We start from the raw sequence: 16,818 nt of genomic DNA, 5'->3' as shown, positions 1-16,818 counted from the left end.
AGCGCTGATAAAAAGCTAGAAGATCCCTCTCCTGGAGGAAACGGTGCCCATGGTTGCATATCAATTTTTGATTCATCTGATCACAGAACAGTGTTCCACTTTGCCACAGATTTAAATGAGCTTTTGGCCAGAAAAGACGGCGACATTTCGGGATAATGTTCAGTTATGGCTTCTTCTTTGCATGATAAAGCTTTACCTGGCATTTTTGTGTGGCAGGGCAAACTGTGTTTACAGACAGTGATTTTTGAAAGTATTCCTGAGCCTATGCAGCGATGTCCATCACAGAATCATTCCTGTTTTTAATGTAATGCCGAGGGCCCAAAGATCATGGGCATTCAATATTGCGTTTCGGCCTTGTGCACAGATTTCTCCAGATTCTCAGAGTATTTTGATGATATTATGTACTGTAGATGATGATATTTTTAAAGTCTTTGCAATTTTACGTTGAGAAACATTATTCTGAAATTGTTCAACATTTGAAAGTTTTCTCAGTTTAAACATTTGATATATGTTTTCTATTTTCTATTGTTAATAAAATATAGGTTTATAAGATTTGCTAATCATTGCATTCTGTTTTTATGTAGATTTTACACTGCATCCCAACTTTTTTGGAATTGGGGTTGTACAAATCCCCCAAAAATCCATTTTAATTTCCAGTTTCTAATGCAATAAAACAGGGAAAACACCAAATAGCATTAATACTTTTGCAAGGCACTGTATTACACTTATTTATTAGTCTTGATAACATCCAGTGGCAAATACACTATGTCAGTCAGACTGAGAACATGCTAATACTGGTACAAGGCTTATATTGTTTCTGTTCTGTTGATAGGCTAAAAACATGTTGTTCCCTTAAGTGTATAGTTTCTTTGTTGATATCCCTGTCTTTACTGCAATTGAACAAAAAGTAATTTAACCTCTTGCCGTCCGCCCGTAGTAAAAAAACGGACGGACGGCACTGCAGCATCCGTGGGTTGCCGTCTCCAGACGGCAATTTTTTTCTGCTCGCGCGCGCCCCCTAGCGGGCATGCACGGGCAGAAAAGACCCGCTAAATGCACACACCCGTTACCGGGTGTTTCACATATAGGCGATCGGCGGGTTAATGTCAGTTAAAGTACCGCAGCGCTGAATACTGAAAAATGGCCTGGATGGGAAGGGGGTTTAACACTGCGGATGTCAACTGGTTAAAGTTTGGGTTTAATATATTATTATATGTTTCAAACAACAACATATCCGCCACTATTGAACAAAAAACAGACAAAAACACATTACATCCATCCATGCTTGGATCCATTCATATATGCAACCAATCAACCAGTTTGTTCAGTTAAGGTGTGCAAATAAAAGAAAGAAACTGATTGGTCACCATGAGCAACTGCTCCACATTCTGTCTGCACCAGTTTTGAAATATTCCACTCATGGTCATTCAACTGCGAGTGTAATGAGGGGGTAATACCTTCTTTTTAGTGGCGAGAAATTGCCACATTAGCAGCCATTACACAGTGTTGTAAAATAACTATTTTGTACTAAAAAGGAGGCCTGGAAGCATAGATAGGAAAGCTATTTTTGGAAAATCCTGGACATAATCAATGGCCCAGTTAATTATAAATTTTAAATACTTTCCCCCAAAAGGAAAACGGGGCAACTTCATTCCTTTAAATTTTGGATCTTTGAGTTGACTAATGTAAATTATATATTATAATTCTAAAAGACTCAAGGCCAGTTTAAACCCTTAAAAAATGTTTTAACAATAAAGAAACTGTGTACAGTTCAGCTACACCATTAGCAATATAGAGGAGCATGTTTCAGACAGCAATGAAGCAATGGCTACATTTGATAGGATTCTTTGATAAGATTGTATACCATGTAAGATTTTACAGAATAGCTGTAAAGGTTACCTGAACTTTTTACTGACCAATGTAGTAACTGGCCATGTAGTGACACAAAGAGCATGCTTTTCATAGGCAGCACAGAAATCCTAGCCGTGTTGTTATAACATTTCCCAGGCATCAATAAACCCAAATATTACATATACTAGCACCATTAAAGCGCAACTAAACTTTCTGTTTAAATAAGCTAAGTACATTTCAGAAGCATCAAAGCAAAAGGTATACAAAGTCTTACAGTTTTTAAAAAAAGCAGCTATACCCCAAGTAGAAATGCCTGCATGCTGCAGAGAAAGTCCCTTGCCCTCTGTGTGGAGTTAGTGGTCTCTCACAGATGTCCAACACATCCCCTGCTGAGAGACCAGGACTAACGCTCTGCAATATGTAAAGCTCATGCTCCCTACTGATTGGAGAATTCTAGTTCTGACTTAACCCCCAATTCATTACCAGACCACATGTCTAGTTAATACGTCAGCAAACTCTAGTGTGTACTAAGTTGTGTGGCTCTGTTTAACCCCTTAATGACCCTTTCGCTGCCATGTAGGGCAGCCATCTGTCCGATTTTCACCCGGACAATCCGGCTTTGGAATCTTGTGTCCAGATGTACAGCCAGCAGGCACCTGGTCAAAAGACACTTCGTGCCGACACCGGCACTTTACATTTTCTGACAGATGCGGCTCCCGACATCCTCAGCAATCGCAATCTCGGGCGGCCACATCTGCCTGAAACTGGATCTTCCTCTGAGCTGCGAGCAGCCTGTGCTTGTTTACAGGTGCCCACAGCTCAGAGGAAGATCCAGGTTTCAGGCAGATGTGGCCGCCCGAGATCGTGCCTGTCGAGGACCTTGGGGAGCCGCATCTGCGATTGCTCCTCCTCTTCCTTCTCCTCCAGCTCCCTGGCACTGTGCTGGCCACCTGCAGACCCCTGGTGAGATACCATAGTCCAGACAGACATGAAAGTCGCACAGCCCACCTGAGAGTCGCACAGCCCACCTGAGAGTCGCACAGCCCACCTGAGAGTCGCACAGCCCACCTGAGTCGCACAGCCCACTTAAGAGCCCGCACAGGCCAGCTGGGGACATCAGGGCCCGAACCCAGAAAAACACAGAGTATGTAGCTACTTATTATTTTGTATTGCTGTATAATGTATTCTGGGATTTGTAGTCCTCTATAGCTGATCTCCTTACTCCCTCCCCTGGCTGTCTCTCCTTGCTCTCTCCCCTATATTCTCAAAAAAAGAAAAACATTGCCACGCGCAGCGCTAGAGTGTTCGGGTTTCACTTGAAGAGAAGGTGGCAACCCTACTGCCAAGGCCTTTTTTTTTTGTGAACACATGATATAATCCACATTTTAGGTCTGAAAATGACTTCAAACCCCCAAAACATTATATATTTTCTGAAAGCCAATACCCTGTAGAATAAAATGGTGGCAGTTGAAAATTTTTATGTTACACGATATTGGCCCAACTCTGTATCAAACCCAAACATTTAGGGGGTTATTCACGTAGGAGCCGAAGTAGCTTCGGCTGATCCTTCAGCTCTCTTTGGCCGCCGGAGCCCTTCGGTTCAGTCTAACCAAAGGCCTGCTGTTTGGGCTATTCAATATACTGTGGATTTTTATTTCTTACCTATAATACAAAGAGGAGAATTTATCAAAACTGGAGCAGACAAAATCTGGTGCAGCTGTGCAAGGCAACCAATCAGCTTCTCTCTTTCATTTTCAAATCTTAACTGGCCAGACTGGAGAGAGAAGCTAATTGGTTGCCCTGGGCAACTGCTCCAGATTTTTTCTGCTGCAGTTTTGATAAATTTCCCTCACTGCATTATCTACTTTTATCCTATTTGGCTACACATCTTTGCTCTCAACAATTTTGCACACAGGGGCCATGTTTGTTCTATGTGTGCCACTTTTATTCACAACATGGGGCACACGAGACAGGGTGACAATGCAGGAGCACAATTGGGAGACAATTTTCATCTCATAACAGGACATTCCTGAATAACGACCTGAAAGCAGGATCACAAAGTATTCTTTTAATTATAAAACAATAATTAAAGCTGTATATACAAAGAAATTACAAGTAATTTTTTAAATTAGAATGTGATAACATGTTGAAGCTTATATACTATGTAAAAAGTGAGAACATGCTGAAGCTTATATACTGTAAGATTTAAGTGATTGAGTTTAGACCTACTTTAAGTTGAAGCAATAAGGTAATAAATATAAATAAAGCTGCTTAAACTTCAAGCTTAAAGAAGACCTGCTGTGGGGTCATAAGCTCTGACATGGCATTCTTGTCTGAATCAATACTACCTATAATTTCTCTCTGTGGGTTACTCTGGTGCCTGAAGGAATGTAGTAGGGTAACAACATAACAGGCAAGTGAGTTAATTCACCTTCCTTCACTGGACAAGGGGGGAACCTTCATCTATTGGGCCTGCAATTTCTGGAACAGGCCTACGATCCTTATCTGGCGCTGCTCCCCTTCCAGGGCTCTTACCCGGGCTCATGGCTACATTATTTCAAACTTAGGAACTTCTATACTCACCTACGTATGCAGGCATCTCTTTAAAGAGACCTTACACTGTTCGAGACAATGTGCATGTCATCTCTTGGATTTATCGCATTTTGCTGAGTCATGCGTTCCCTCATCGCCCCTTTTATATAGAAGCTTGGGCAGGCCCGGCGCTACCGCAAGGCAAGTCAGGCGGCCACCTTACGGCGCTGCAGGGTGAGGGCGGAAAAAACAGGGCATTTTGAGGCAACAGGGTACTTGTCAAAATGCCCCGATGTTTGCGCTATGTTTTTTTTTTTCCCACTTACCTTCGGTGTGGGAGAGCAGCGGCGAGTCAGCGCTGGTCCAGTGGGAGGAGCTCCAGGTGGGGGTCCTAATTTAGCTGGCCGGCGACTGCCTGAGGATCCCGACACGCGCGGCACCTCAGGCAGTCGCCGGCCAGCTAAATTAGCTCCTCCCACCGGACCAGCGCTGACTCGCCGCTGCTCTCCCACACCGAAGGTAAGTGGGAAAAAAAACAAAAAACATAGCGCAAACATCGGGGCATTTTGACAAGTACAAGTACTTGTCAAAATGCCCTGTTTTTACAAATGTACCTTGCCTGTGTAGGCACGAATCCTAGCACCGGCCCTGAGCTTGGGAAAGGGAGCTGGGACGCACCCCATGTCAACATCCTTACAGGAATTGAACTATAAACTACTGCCCTGCAGTTTTACATAACCTCTTTGCCCTCGACCCTTGCTGTGTTGTTCTAAAATTCGTCCCTTCTGGGATGTTATTTTTCCTAATCTATATCCGAGTGACTGGTTCCTTCCTTTGCCCATTACCTGAGTTGGTGTTACTATCACTTCTCCCAGACTCACTCCCATTTATTGAAAAGGCCTATTGCGATTTATGCTCCTAGCAGGTAGGGCGCTGGTGGCCAGGCATTGGAGGACGTCGGTGGCCCGCTCAGTAAAGGAATTTGTTTCAGAGGTCAATCGACTGATGCGCCTGGAGGAGCTGGTGGCTCAGTTTCAGGATCGCAATTCAACTTTTGTGGAAACCTGGAGCGTTTGGATAGCGTTTTTGGATTTGCCCGACCTTATACTATTCTTGGATTGATTATCAAATGTACGATTGTGGTTTTGGTTAGTTATGTAGCCTGGGGACGCACCTGCCCCACTCAGCAGCCTTCCTCTTACCTGCTTTCTGTCTTTTCATTATTTTCCCCTTCTCCTATCTGCATTACACTACGGTGTTTATCTATACACTCCAGATTTGTACGAGTTGGCACCTGGAAGTCAACGGAAACTCTCCACCATTGACAACCTCTAATTACAATAAGCTATAATCTATTCCTGTAGGACTTCCTTAACAGCACATAAATGTTTCTGATATGTATGATTGTCCCTTTCACTGTTTTTCTTACTGTTTGTTCTTTTTTCTTTGCTGATGTTGAAAATAAAAAAATATTTATTCTGTAAAAAAATAATAATGACATGATGTCATGTTGATTCATTATTTTATCTCACCTCAAACTTATTCCTTTTAAGTGCTCCTCAACAGACATCTGAGTTTTATACCTTTGTAAATTAACCCTATGTGATACCATTTTTAAACAACCACAGCAGCATATAAAAGGTATCCAAAAGAATAAGAGGAAAAATGCTTTTTAGAAAGTGAATAAAATGGAAATTACCAAATGCTTGTCCTTCTGAAAACCAAGGAATCCTGTCTTTCTGATTTTCTGCTGGTAACTTCTGTCATTGGCTTTAACTTTCCAAGTGTAATCTAAAAATAATTTTACAAAAAATATAAACAGTATGCATATGAGGTTTGTTATTTATATACAGAGGATATCCATATTGTCAATGAAAAGCTAAGGGCAGAAGTAGAATGATTACATGGGGTGCTCCTGACATTATTAGACCATTTCTGGCTACCTTGATGGCAAGAACAAGTGTTTTTGGTGGTTGGAGGTGTTGTAAATCTCCCTGCTGTGAGTCCACTGCTTTCTTCTTATGAGGAGCAGGGGAAAGCTTCAAAAAAGCTGCCACGTTCAGTGTCAGGCAAGGATCATTTGCGACAAGGAGGAGGGTGTAGCCATCTCTTTGCATGCTCCATCTCCATCTCTACTCTCCTCCTAAATACTGTACTTCTTCTTTGCATACAATCACTTGTTCATATTTATACTTCCCGGGCTCCTGCAACACCCTTCTCTTTTTGCTCTCCTCCTCTCTACTCTTCCTTGAAATGTTATATTTTTCTTCATTGTTGTTGCTTCTCTTCCCCTTCTTTGCCCTCCTGTGCTATCACTAAATTACCAAGAGACACTAGAGTAATTGCATGCCCAGGAAGACAAGGCTGTGGGCCTCATCCAATTACAACACACAGGAAATAGAAAAACATTCCTCAAAATGGCAGCAGCCTTAACTCATGAACTGGAACAAAAATGCTGTTGCTTGCTGTGAATGGATGAATCTACAGTAATATCAGCAATTTCTGCTACTTAAAGGGGTTCTAAAGCCTCCGTTGTTTTTTTGCCTATATCTACTGCTATCAAGCTGTAGATATAGGCAAAAAGTTTAAAAAAAACGCTTTAAAACAGCAGTTTAAACTTACCTTGTTTTCGCTGCACGATCCCGTCCGAGAAAATGAAACTGCTCCGGCGGCCGCAAAGCATGTTGGGGCGGGCGCATGCGTAGTTCGGATTCTCGGCCGGGAGACGAGCAGAGACGCAAGGTAAGTCTACGGACGCGTGCACCCGCAGACACCGCTGGATCGGAAGTGCCTGCAAGCAGAGAGGAGTCAGCGCTGAAACGGAGAGCCGCCACACTGCTGGAGGGACAGATGAAAACATCAGGAAAGAAGATCGGCTTAGGTGACATCATTTAAGGTAAGTGCTAACATTAACATTGGGGGAGGGTGAAAAAAATTATCCTTTAATGTCACTTTAAGGTGCACTAACATGTGCTGATATTAACAAAGTCTTAACAAAGACTGCAGTCTGGGCAGTATTGTTGAGGATATAATGATTTGTGCTTTAAAGGTTTATTTATGATAAACCTGTTCCTATACTCCTCAGCGGCATCTAGGGGCACTACCGCCATGCAAATGACATCCACCCAACTTTACACTGGGCAGAAGTTTTGTAAATAGACCCATAAGTGTCCAAAGTAAACTTGTTAATCAATTTGCTAATGTGATGATACTGTGTGTGTCCTAGCAACCAATGATGCTGTGCAGCGGTTTCTTTTTAGGTACCCTGTCTTCTAGAAGATCCTTCGTCAAGACAGAAGGAATTGTGGCCACTTAGTTGGTCATTCCTGGCCAGTGTTCACCTAGCAAAAATGCAGCACCAACACACGCTGTCTGCCTGATCTGTGACTTTTCCACATGCTGGAATTCAACAATGAGCATGCTGGAGAGGCTATACCAGCAGCATGCTGTCAATGAGTATCTGTGCAATTACCATATGAAAATAAATTCTGGGGAGCTGGTGTTCTTTTCACCATGCAATGGCTCATTATTAAGGATGTGTGCTGCATTTTGGCACCTTTTGAAGAGTCGGCCAGGATGGTTGCTGTGCTGAGGTGGGGATTATTGAGGTGATTCCTCTCACTTTTCTCCTACAGCACATACTCCAAGGCCTGATGGACCATGAACTGGAGGCACAGCAGCAGGAAGAAGAGGGGGACTTGCTGCTGTCTCAGGACCAGGAAGATTCCTTGCCTAATGCCTCCATCGCCTCCCTCCAGAGGCAGCAGGAAGCAAAGGAGGACTACAAGGAGGAAGGCTGGGCTTCTGGCAGTGAGAAAATGGGTCAAACTATAAGGGGGACGTCTCACCCCTCCCAAATGCCGGGAGCTGTATGTGGGTGGTGATGAAGAAAATGTTGTCCTTTGTGTAAACGAGGACTCAGCTTCCAATTTGTGGCAAATCAGGTCTATTATGCTCAAATTCCTGCTGCATGAACCCCAGGATTCCGGGCATGAAAGGGAGGGACCACTATGGGGTCTCTAACGCAAAGTGTCGCATACCTGGTAGAGGCCTACCTGGTAGAGGCTGAGTTGACAAAAGGGCTTTCCTAACGCCTCCTTTCCAATACATTCTAGAGTTGGCTGACAGGGTTTTAGCAGGCAGGAGTATGGCATGGTTGCCCGCAGTGGTTCAAGAGGCACCAGGAGATATGAAGATGTATGTGAGATGTATGTATGGTGGGAGACAAAAATTTATATTTTAATTTTGGTTACAGTGATGTGGGGTTAAAACTTCTGTCAGGTTTTTACTGCTGTTTGTGTCCTTGTAGGAAGGGTCTACCATTTCTATTCTTCCTATTGTCAATGAGACTGAAAGTGAGATTTTGAGTCGTCAATGGAACAGAAATACTGTATTAGGGAAAATCTTTCAATGGTGACAGCTGTTCTGGTGACAACTGTCTAAGATTTCCCTTACTTTTAAGAGATCTCTTACCACTTCCTGTTGTGTGTTGAGATGAAAAGAAAATATCTCCAATGTTTTTTTGTTTTTTTACCATTCACCATTCTTTTCAATTCTTTTCAAGGCTAAAGTTCCATTCACAGTATCTTATAAAGAATACCTTTATCATTTGCAGGATCTGCTGATTTGATTGTTACGTCCATCATGCTCTTCCTAAAAAATATGAATTCATAAAAAAAATAAACATTTAAAATCAGTCTGTAAAACTCCAGCCACTAAGCTTCTACAGTGAAATTTGCGTGCATGCTTCAGACAGTGGTTACAAAGAAACCCCAGGCCAAAGATTAGTGAATGTTTTAAAGTATGCTTCATTGAAATTCTAATCTGCTTGTTAAAATAAACAAAAAAGGGTGTGCATGTATATATACACAAATCAGCTCAGTATTAAAAGCATACTTGGTATCACTATAACTTTAGGACATGCAAACATGCATGCTTCATTGACATTCTAATCTGTTTGTTAAAACAAACATAAAAGGGTGTGCATGTATATATACAAATTAGCTCAGTATTAAAAGTAGGGATGCACCAATACCAGTTTTTCGGTATTGAGTACGAGTACCGATATTCATCTTTGCTACTCGCCGATACCGAGTACTGATACCAGTACTTCCTCTAGCATGGAGCTGGTTTCTTGGGCAATAAGTAAGCCAGGCGGCGTGTTATTACCCACCACCCAGCTTTTTGATTGCCCGGGAAGCCGACTCCATGCTGTTTGACTGGCTCGATACTGATTGGCACAAGGCACACAGTTACACCTCCCAACTTTCTCTGATGAGAAAGAGGGACACCTTCCATTGTATGTTGGCAATGGACGCACCCCTGTCAGTTATGCGGGCCACTAAGAATTTATATGCCAAAAAATGATTGGTTAAATCCAGAATTGTTTTTTCTTTTACTTTTCCTTTATTCTTGCTTTTCTCAACAGCAAACAAGATGAGATAAGAGATAAGATAAAGGTTTTAGTGCACAATTACACTTTTAGTAGTTAAATAGAACCTTTTCATATCTGTAAATCAGGCCAAAAAGGACAACGGAGGAGGAAAGGGGGATGGAGGGGTGTGGTTCCAAATGAGTGACAGTCTCTCCTATGAAAGACAGTAGGATAGTATGCAAAGTGCCTCATACAATACAGACAAACAGGGCAAGGTAATAACTAACTGCCAAACACAAAGGACAGATCTGAGCAGATATATAGAGAACTTCACCACAACACCTGTATCTTGTGTCAACAATCCATATTCTCTATTGACACAAAATGTCACATAGGAATGTTTCGGGACCGCACAGGGTCCCCTTCTTCAGAATTTAGTAAGACCAGCAGCAGAGATACACAATGTTAGCAGGAGGTACATACTCTAGGATTGGGCTAGGCAGCAAGTTTTGGAATTGCGGAATTTTTTTTGCTGCTGCTAATACCATCTGCAGTTGATGAGTAGGAGGAAAAATCTTTTTAATCATTGCATCTCCCAACACAAAATGATTGGTTTCCCTACTGAGAATCAGTTTAACCAGTAGAAGTGTTTTCATGACATGCTTTCATATTCTGACTGGTTATTTACCTAAACAAAGCCTTCTATCTGTAATAGATGTTGCAGTAGTAATTGTACTAGTTAATCTCCACTACTGTGCATCTGTAACTGAGGCAGGGGAGGTACCATTGACTTGGGGAGAAAACACAGTCAACTAGCCCCTTTATGGTAGGGACAGGCTTCTGTGTGCCATGCTTATGCATTTGCACATGGGTAAAACATAAATCTCTTGAATTTTATGGTCTGTAACTCAGCAGTTTAATATGATAGTTTGTGAGGTTCTTTTTCCACAGTACTATACTGCAGTGTCTTGAAAATGTCAAAAACACTTCAAAAAACATTAAAACCACAACCCCACATTTTTCTAAGCCTCTCCCATTGCTGTTTCCCCAGTTACCAAATTCCTTACAAAATGTAAAATAAGGTATGGGTTTGGTAGAAACTGGCTAGCATCAGGACAGTACACAAGCAGCAAACAGAAGGACAAGGCAGGTTTTACTTTGCAACAAAAATTAGAGTGCATTACGTGAGAGACAATACCTACAAATATTGTTCAGTGGCTGGACAGTAGGTAGGAAGCTTGGTTAGGGTGCATTAAAAGGTGGTAGAGAGGTTGCAGGTTTTATCTTAAACATTAAAGTGTATTATTTGAGAGAATAGCCAAAAATATTGTACAGTGGCTTGTAAGCAGCTGTGTAAGGCTGCAATGTAAGAGGAAGAGATGAGGCAGCTTTTGTCTTAGAATAAACACAAGAGTGTATTAGTTGAGAGAAAATATTCACAAATATTTTGGACAGTATGTAAGCAGCTTGCTTAGGCTGCAATGTTAAATGGAGAGACAAGGGAAGTTATATCTTAAATAATAGGTAGAGTGTACTATTTAAGACACAATAGCCACAAATATTGGCAGTATGTGTGCAACTTGGTAAAGTCACAATGTAAGACGGAGAGACAAGGCAGGTTTAATCTTCAAACATTAGAGTGTATTATTTGAGAGACAATAGCCACACATTTTGGAAACCTATTTGTGGCACCTTTACAGTGCTGAAGAACTTGGAGCACTGCAGGTTTTTTCCTGCAGCAAACATTTAAAATGTTGACATTTTTGGGGCTAGATGCAACAGAAAGTGGTAGTCTGTAGCATCACCAGCAGGAATCCTGATCTCAAGACTGGTTCATTTTAATGAAAGTGAATCTACACTGTCAGGGGACGGGCGGATTTGCCTTGCCATAACAAAATATGCTGTTGTGCTGAAGGCCCTGTGGCTGCAGGGAAAGCCAGAAACTCCAGCATATACTGGGCAAGTACCTGCCAGTTGTCCAGCATGGACACCCAATAGTCCATGGGATCCTTACTTCTAAGAGTCTACATTAGCCATGGACCTTATGTAGTCAACAATCATGTGGTTTAGGTGCTAACAGTGCAGCCCAGCCTTTTGGGCAAGCTTTGTGATGCAGAGTCATGTTTCTCCTCATGCATGTTGTATTCAAACAGCTTGTACATTTACTACAGCTGGTACACTGAAAGCAGAGGCTGCAAACCACAATGATGCTGTTGGCAGCAAATATATTAAAAACGTGCCACACTGCAGTGCCCTGTGAATTGGCCCTTGCTGCTGCTGTTCTGCTTCTCCTTCAGAAGTCTCTTCCTTTCCAATCAGTGGCCCCTAGAGATGGTCTGATTGCCAACTGGCAATAAGCTCCAGCTGCTGGAACATCACTTCCTGATGTCCCCTCCCTCTGTGGTCCTGGTGCCATCTTCCTCATTCTTAGTATCTGAAACAAGAAATACTTGTGCATGACCAAGATCTTCCTCCTGCATCAAGACACTGATTGTGTTATGAAATAATTCCGCTGACTCCTCAGTCTTCAGGGTTATTCCAGAATTAGCAGGCTACTGCAAACCATTTGCCGAGAAAGTACACATCTTCAGTCGTTCCCACAAGGGGGCTGGCACATAACATAACAAAGTCCCCATTATTGGCCATTCTAAGCCAGCTGACCTAAGTTCAAAGGCTGTGCAGTGCATTATGGTTACATAATACTTGGCCTGGCAAACATTTCCCCTAGCATACAGGGATTACCTTGAACCCATGATAGAGCCAAAGCTGAACCTCATCCCTAGTAAAAAAAACATTAGCTCCATAAGCATACATAGCTTTAGACATAGTCACAAAACAATATTTAACCTGGCAGAAACACAACATTATTTAGAAAATTCTTGGAAGAAAAGGAACACTCTTGAGCAGTGGCGTCGCTACAGGGGGGCAAACGAGAGGGTCCCTCCTCTGCTGATTGACAGCAGGCAGTGGGTGGGTGCAGTAGTCAGCCTGTTATTGGCTATTGCAATTTGAAATATCCAATAGCAGGCTGGCTATTGCTCCCAGCAATGAAGTAAAAAAAAGAAAAGTTACAAAAAATAAAATAAACTAAGATAAAAAAAGTTACAAAAATAAAGTTAAATTAATAAGAAGTAAAAAATATGTAAAAAAAATAAAGTAAAATAAATAAAAATGTAAAAAAAGTGAAATAAAAAAATAAAGTTAAGTAAAAAAGGGGCGTGGGCGGCGTTGGACTACATGTCGGAACCGCAGAGCGCAGATGCCATCCGCAATTAAATCAGCTCTCGGCGCCCTGCGGTAGCAACATGCAATGAAAATTATTAGTGCCCCCCCAGATTTGACTGTGGTATCTTATGTGCCCCCCTATATATTGTTCCTAGAGTCACCACTGCTCGAGATAGGTATTGTTCATTTTTAATACGGCTGATCTTTTACTTTAATTTCCACGTTCACATCTTTATACTAGACTGGGTATAATTACCATGTAGTGTAAATTTATATGAAACAAGGTACAGCTGAGCGCTATAATATAACACAGTAATATCAGTAGAAAAGGATTAAAGATAAGTGAGCCAAAAAACTAAAATAACCTTTGAATTATGCTAACAGCATAAATAGAAATTGAATATGCATAATCTTTAAAGGATTATTGTTGGCCAGAATTCAGTACGTCTTAAAGAAGATCTCCCCGAAGCAGAAAAGTTAACCCTTGCAGTGGGGCTACCTCTGCACTGAAAGGGTTAACTGCTTATTTTTCTTTAGGGGAGATAATAAAAAAGATATACTCACCCGATCCTTGATCCTGTGGCCCTCACCTCTCTCCCCTAGTGGCAGACCTAAGAAACAAAGGGCCCCCGGTGCAAGATTTTTTCGCTACTTCAGGGGTGAGCGATACACTGGATTCAGTCACAGTAGGACATACTGGTTCCTAATTCATTTGTAATTGTCATAAAAAAGAAGACAGCCTTGTGTCTACTAACTCCAACAATTAGTTGTTTAAAGATTTACACTTTAAAACTGTAAAGTTGTTTTCAGCACTGTATTTACCATGATGGCACTTGGGCAGCACCAAGCCCTTAACAGTGACAAACAATGATTACTTTTTCCTATTTTGTTTCCTCCTTCTGGACATTTGTGGCTAAATTTAAGACAAATGTAGAGGGGAGGGGGTGTAGGGGTCATGAAAATGTCTGCCCTTTCTCTTGTTTTGATGCTCTGTACAATAAGAAAGTAGCACTGAATATCAAACCAACCACATGTTGTTTCCAATATTGCATTCTAGCCTAGGTTTTTATTAAAAAAAATCAAATAACCCAGGGGGCACAGCGTTCAAGACCAGGACTGCAATTCATGCCCCTCTTCCTCTATTTTATTGACAGCGGATCCTGAGACATATAATGTAAAACTGTAATCCTGAAACTGGCAGTTAAGACTGTGATGAGTACAGTGCCCACTCCCTGATGGAAGTTATGGATTATCTATGGATAATCTACAAATCGCTATATTTAAAACAATAACAAACATATGATAGCATGTAAAGATATGAACAATGCATAAACATACTTTAAGGTAAATACTGGAATAATAAGTTATATGAAGATAAGAATGTGCTAAATAAAAATAAAATGTATGTTCTCTTTCAGGCTTGATACACCTATCAGTATTCATATTTCTATGGGACTCAAAGAGCAACATACCCTCTCGTTTCTCGTTTATATACAGCAAAGAAAGCCCTCAATTAGTTGAGCTACCTGAACAAGAATCTCATACATTTCAAAAATATCAATAAACTTTAATTAGTGAACGCACATAAAGAAAGACGAACATTGAAAACATCCTAAGAAATTACTCCTGCACAGTAACTAACATAAATGTAAACACAGTCCACATGATTCAATATATTTATATAAAAATGAATCATGATTCTGGCAATGTTCCAATTTATGTACTGAAACCTTCTATACATATAGCCGCATAAGGTGACCGTAGCCCAGATCACATACTCCTCTAATAGAGCATCATCAATTTCCGAGCCCATTATGCATCATATAGAAATCCTTCCAGCATGTAAGCATACAAACTTATTTCTGTGAAACAGGTTTCATCTCTCCTTCCCAGTTTTCAAGAACCCTCCTATATCCTTGCACCTAACTTGGTGCCACACTATTATATTTCACAGAAGGTAGATGCATTATTATTATTATTATTACTCCCTTATTCAATATTCCACACAGACTGAAAGGGTATATAGTATCATGCATAAATGAATGCATCCATATAGAAACAGAGCAGAGGCGTATATTCCACAGCCACACACAGTTATAGGTATTTCATAAAGATTTTGAGATTATGTCCTAATCCGTGTCAATGCATCCATGCAGGGACAGGGTAGAAGCACATTTCACAGTCACATACATGTATATGTATAAATGCAGCAGTGCATCAATCAAAACGCCATGAAAAGTTCAAATTGGTGCCTATGTGCTTGTGTAAGTCACTGATTATAATGATACTTAGCTGATCCAAATCAGAGATAGGCTATGCAGCAGCCAAATCTCATCCGGTAGAGTCACCGACTACATAGTACTCGTCCCATGGGACAATATTCTGCTACGATCTCCAAGTCACGTGCCATCAAAACGTAATGTACTGCACGTCTCCCTTTCCACCCAAAGCAGGTCCTCCTCAGAGGTACTTTACTCAGAAAAGTGAGCCAACCAGAATCTGGGAAGGAAAGGTAACCTCAACATGCAAGTATCTCAAACAAACAAACAGGACAAAGTACTAACTTGCAAACTTGGTGGAGACCAGATAAAATATATGTGAATTAGACAGGGCAGAGACTCGAAGTCACCAGATACAAGGCAGCAACTGTACTAGGAAAATGGGCATAACAAAGGACACAAAAACTGGAACCCCTTATAATTTATAACAAGGTACCCCAAGCATGTATATAGACTTATAGCTGCTTAATGGAATGTAATTATCCAGTACTGGGGGCCATCTTAGTTACCAATAGAAGAGATTTTACCTGTACAACTGTGTTGTGTTTTAGGCCTGCCACGCTTTGCACATGCTTTGCTTGTCTACTCAGAAAATGACCTGTTCAAGCTCTTCCCTCTTGTGCGCTCAATTACAAATGCCTTTGCTCTCTATTGCAATGCTTCTTTTATAAGCAGGGTGATGTAATTGTGCCTACACAGAAGAACCAGTGTTGCTTTGTATTCATGTAAGTGCTGACTTGCTGAATAACCCAGTCTGAAACCCTTCTCTTAGAAAGCTATACTAGTGCATTAGTCATTAGCAGCCTTACTAGCAGCGCAATAATATTTACAGTGCAATGCAATCCTTTACATTGTTTTTTCAGAAGAAACACCTGTAAAGGAAACAGAATATGCATTCCCTTTCTTCTGTCTAACTAGTTATCTACTGTACAATTTATCCACCATTCTTGTTCTCATTTACAACTTCTGATCCTGCCAGTTCCCTTAAGAAGTATTGGTTTCTAGTTATTTCTTGACCATGCTATCCACATAAGCAAGGTCGTGGCAGCATGGTCAGATCGTATTCCTTCTCCTAATTGGCCCTACAGGAGTTGATGGTCCCAAAATCTATATAATTTATAATTAAGTTAAAACAGTAAAGGTCCCAACACTGAACCTTGGGGTACAATTCTAACGACGATCGCGCTATACATGTTGGGTATCGCCGTGCACACCGGAGTGAGAGCAATAATCCTAGAGCCAATATTTATGCGAATCTCTAAACTGATGAACTGTGGGGATTTTGAAAGCGTCGTCTATGGACTTTTTGGGGTACTGAATTTTGTTGCAGTTTTACAGACGCACACAATTTTTAACCTGGGCATGTTGGGTATCTATTTACTCGTTGTAACCTCCTGTTTTATATTTAAGTAAAAAAAAATAGTATTTTATTGTGTTTTTGGGGCATTTAAGTGCATTTTACACCACATTTGGGGGTTTGATAAGGAGTCCAGCTAAATTCGTGCAACTTAAACATTTGCAACTGCCATCATTTTATTCTATAGGGTCTTGGCTTTC

The 16,818-nt window shown here is 41.2% G+C and overlaps 1 protein-coding gene across 1 annotated transcript in view; it reads right to left on the bottom strand.

The window, feature by feature from the left end:
- Positions 1-15,862, bottom strand: part of LOC108792398 (phospholipid-transporting ATPase IC-like) — a 113,788-nt gene extending 97,926 nt beyond the window's left edge. Inside the window, 3 exon segments of the mRNA XM_018563166.1 lie at positions 6,083-6,174; positions 8,984-9,036; positions 15,789-15,862. Of these exon segments, the coding sequence (XP_018418668.1) occupies positions 6,083-6,174; positions 8,984-9,029 (138 nt within the window). The 5' untranslated portion in view covers positions 9,030-9,036; positions 15,789-15,862.
- Between the last annotated feature and the right edge of the window lie 956 nt (positions 15,863-16,818).

This window comes from Nanorana parkeri, unplaced genomic scaffold (assembly GCF_000935625.1).
Source record: "Nanorana parkeri isolate BGI_ZX_2015 unplaced genomic scaffold, ASM93562v1 scaffold637, whole genome shotgun sequence".
NCBI lineage: Eukaryota > Metazoa > Chordata > Amphibia > Anura > Dicroglossidae > Nanorana > Nanorana parkeri.
This window is presented reverse-complemented; position numbering and strand designations above follow the sequence as displayed.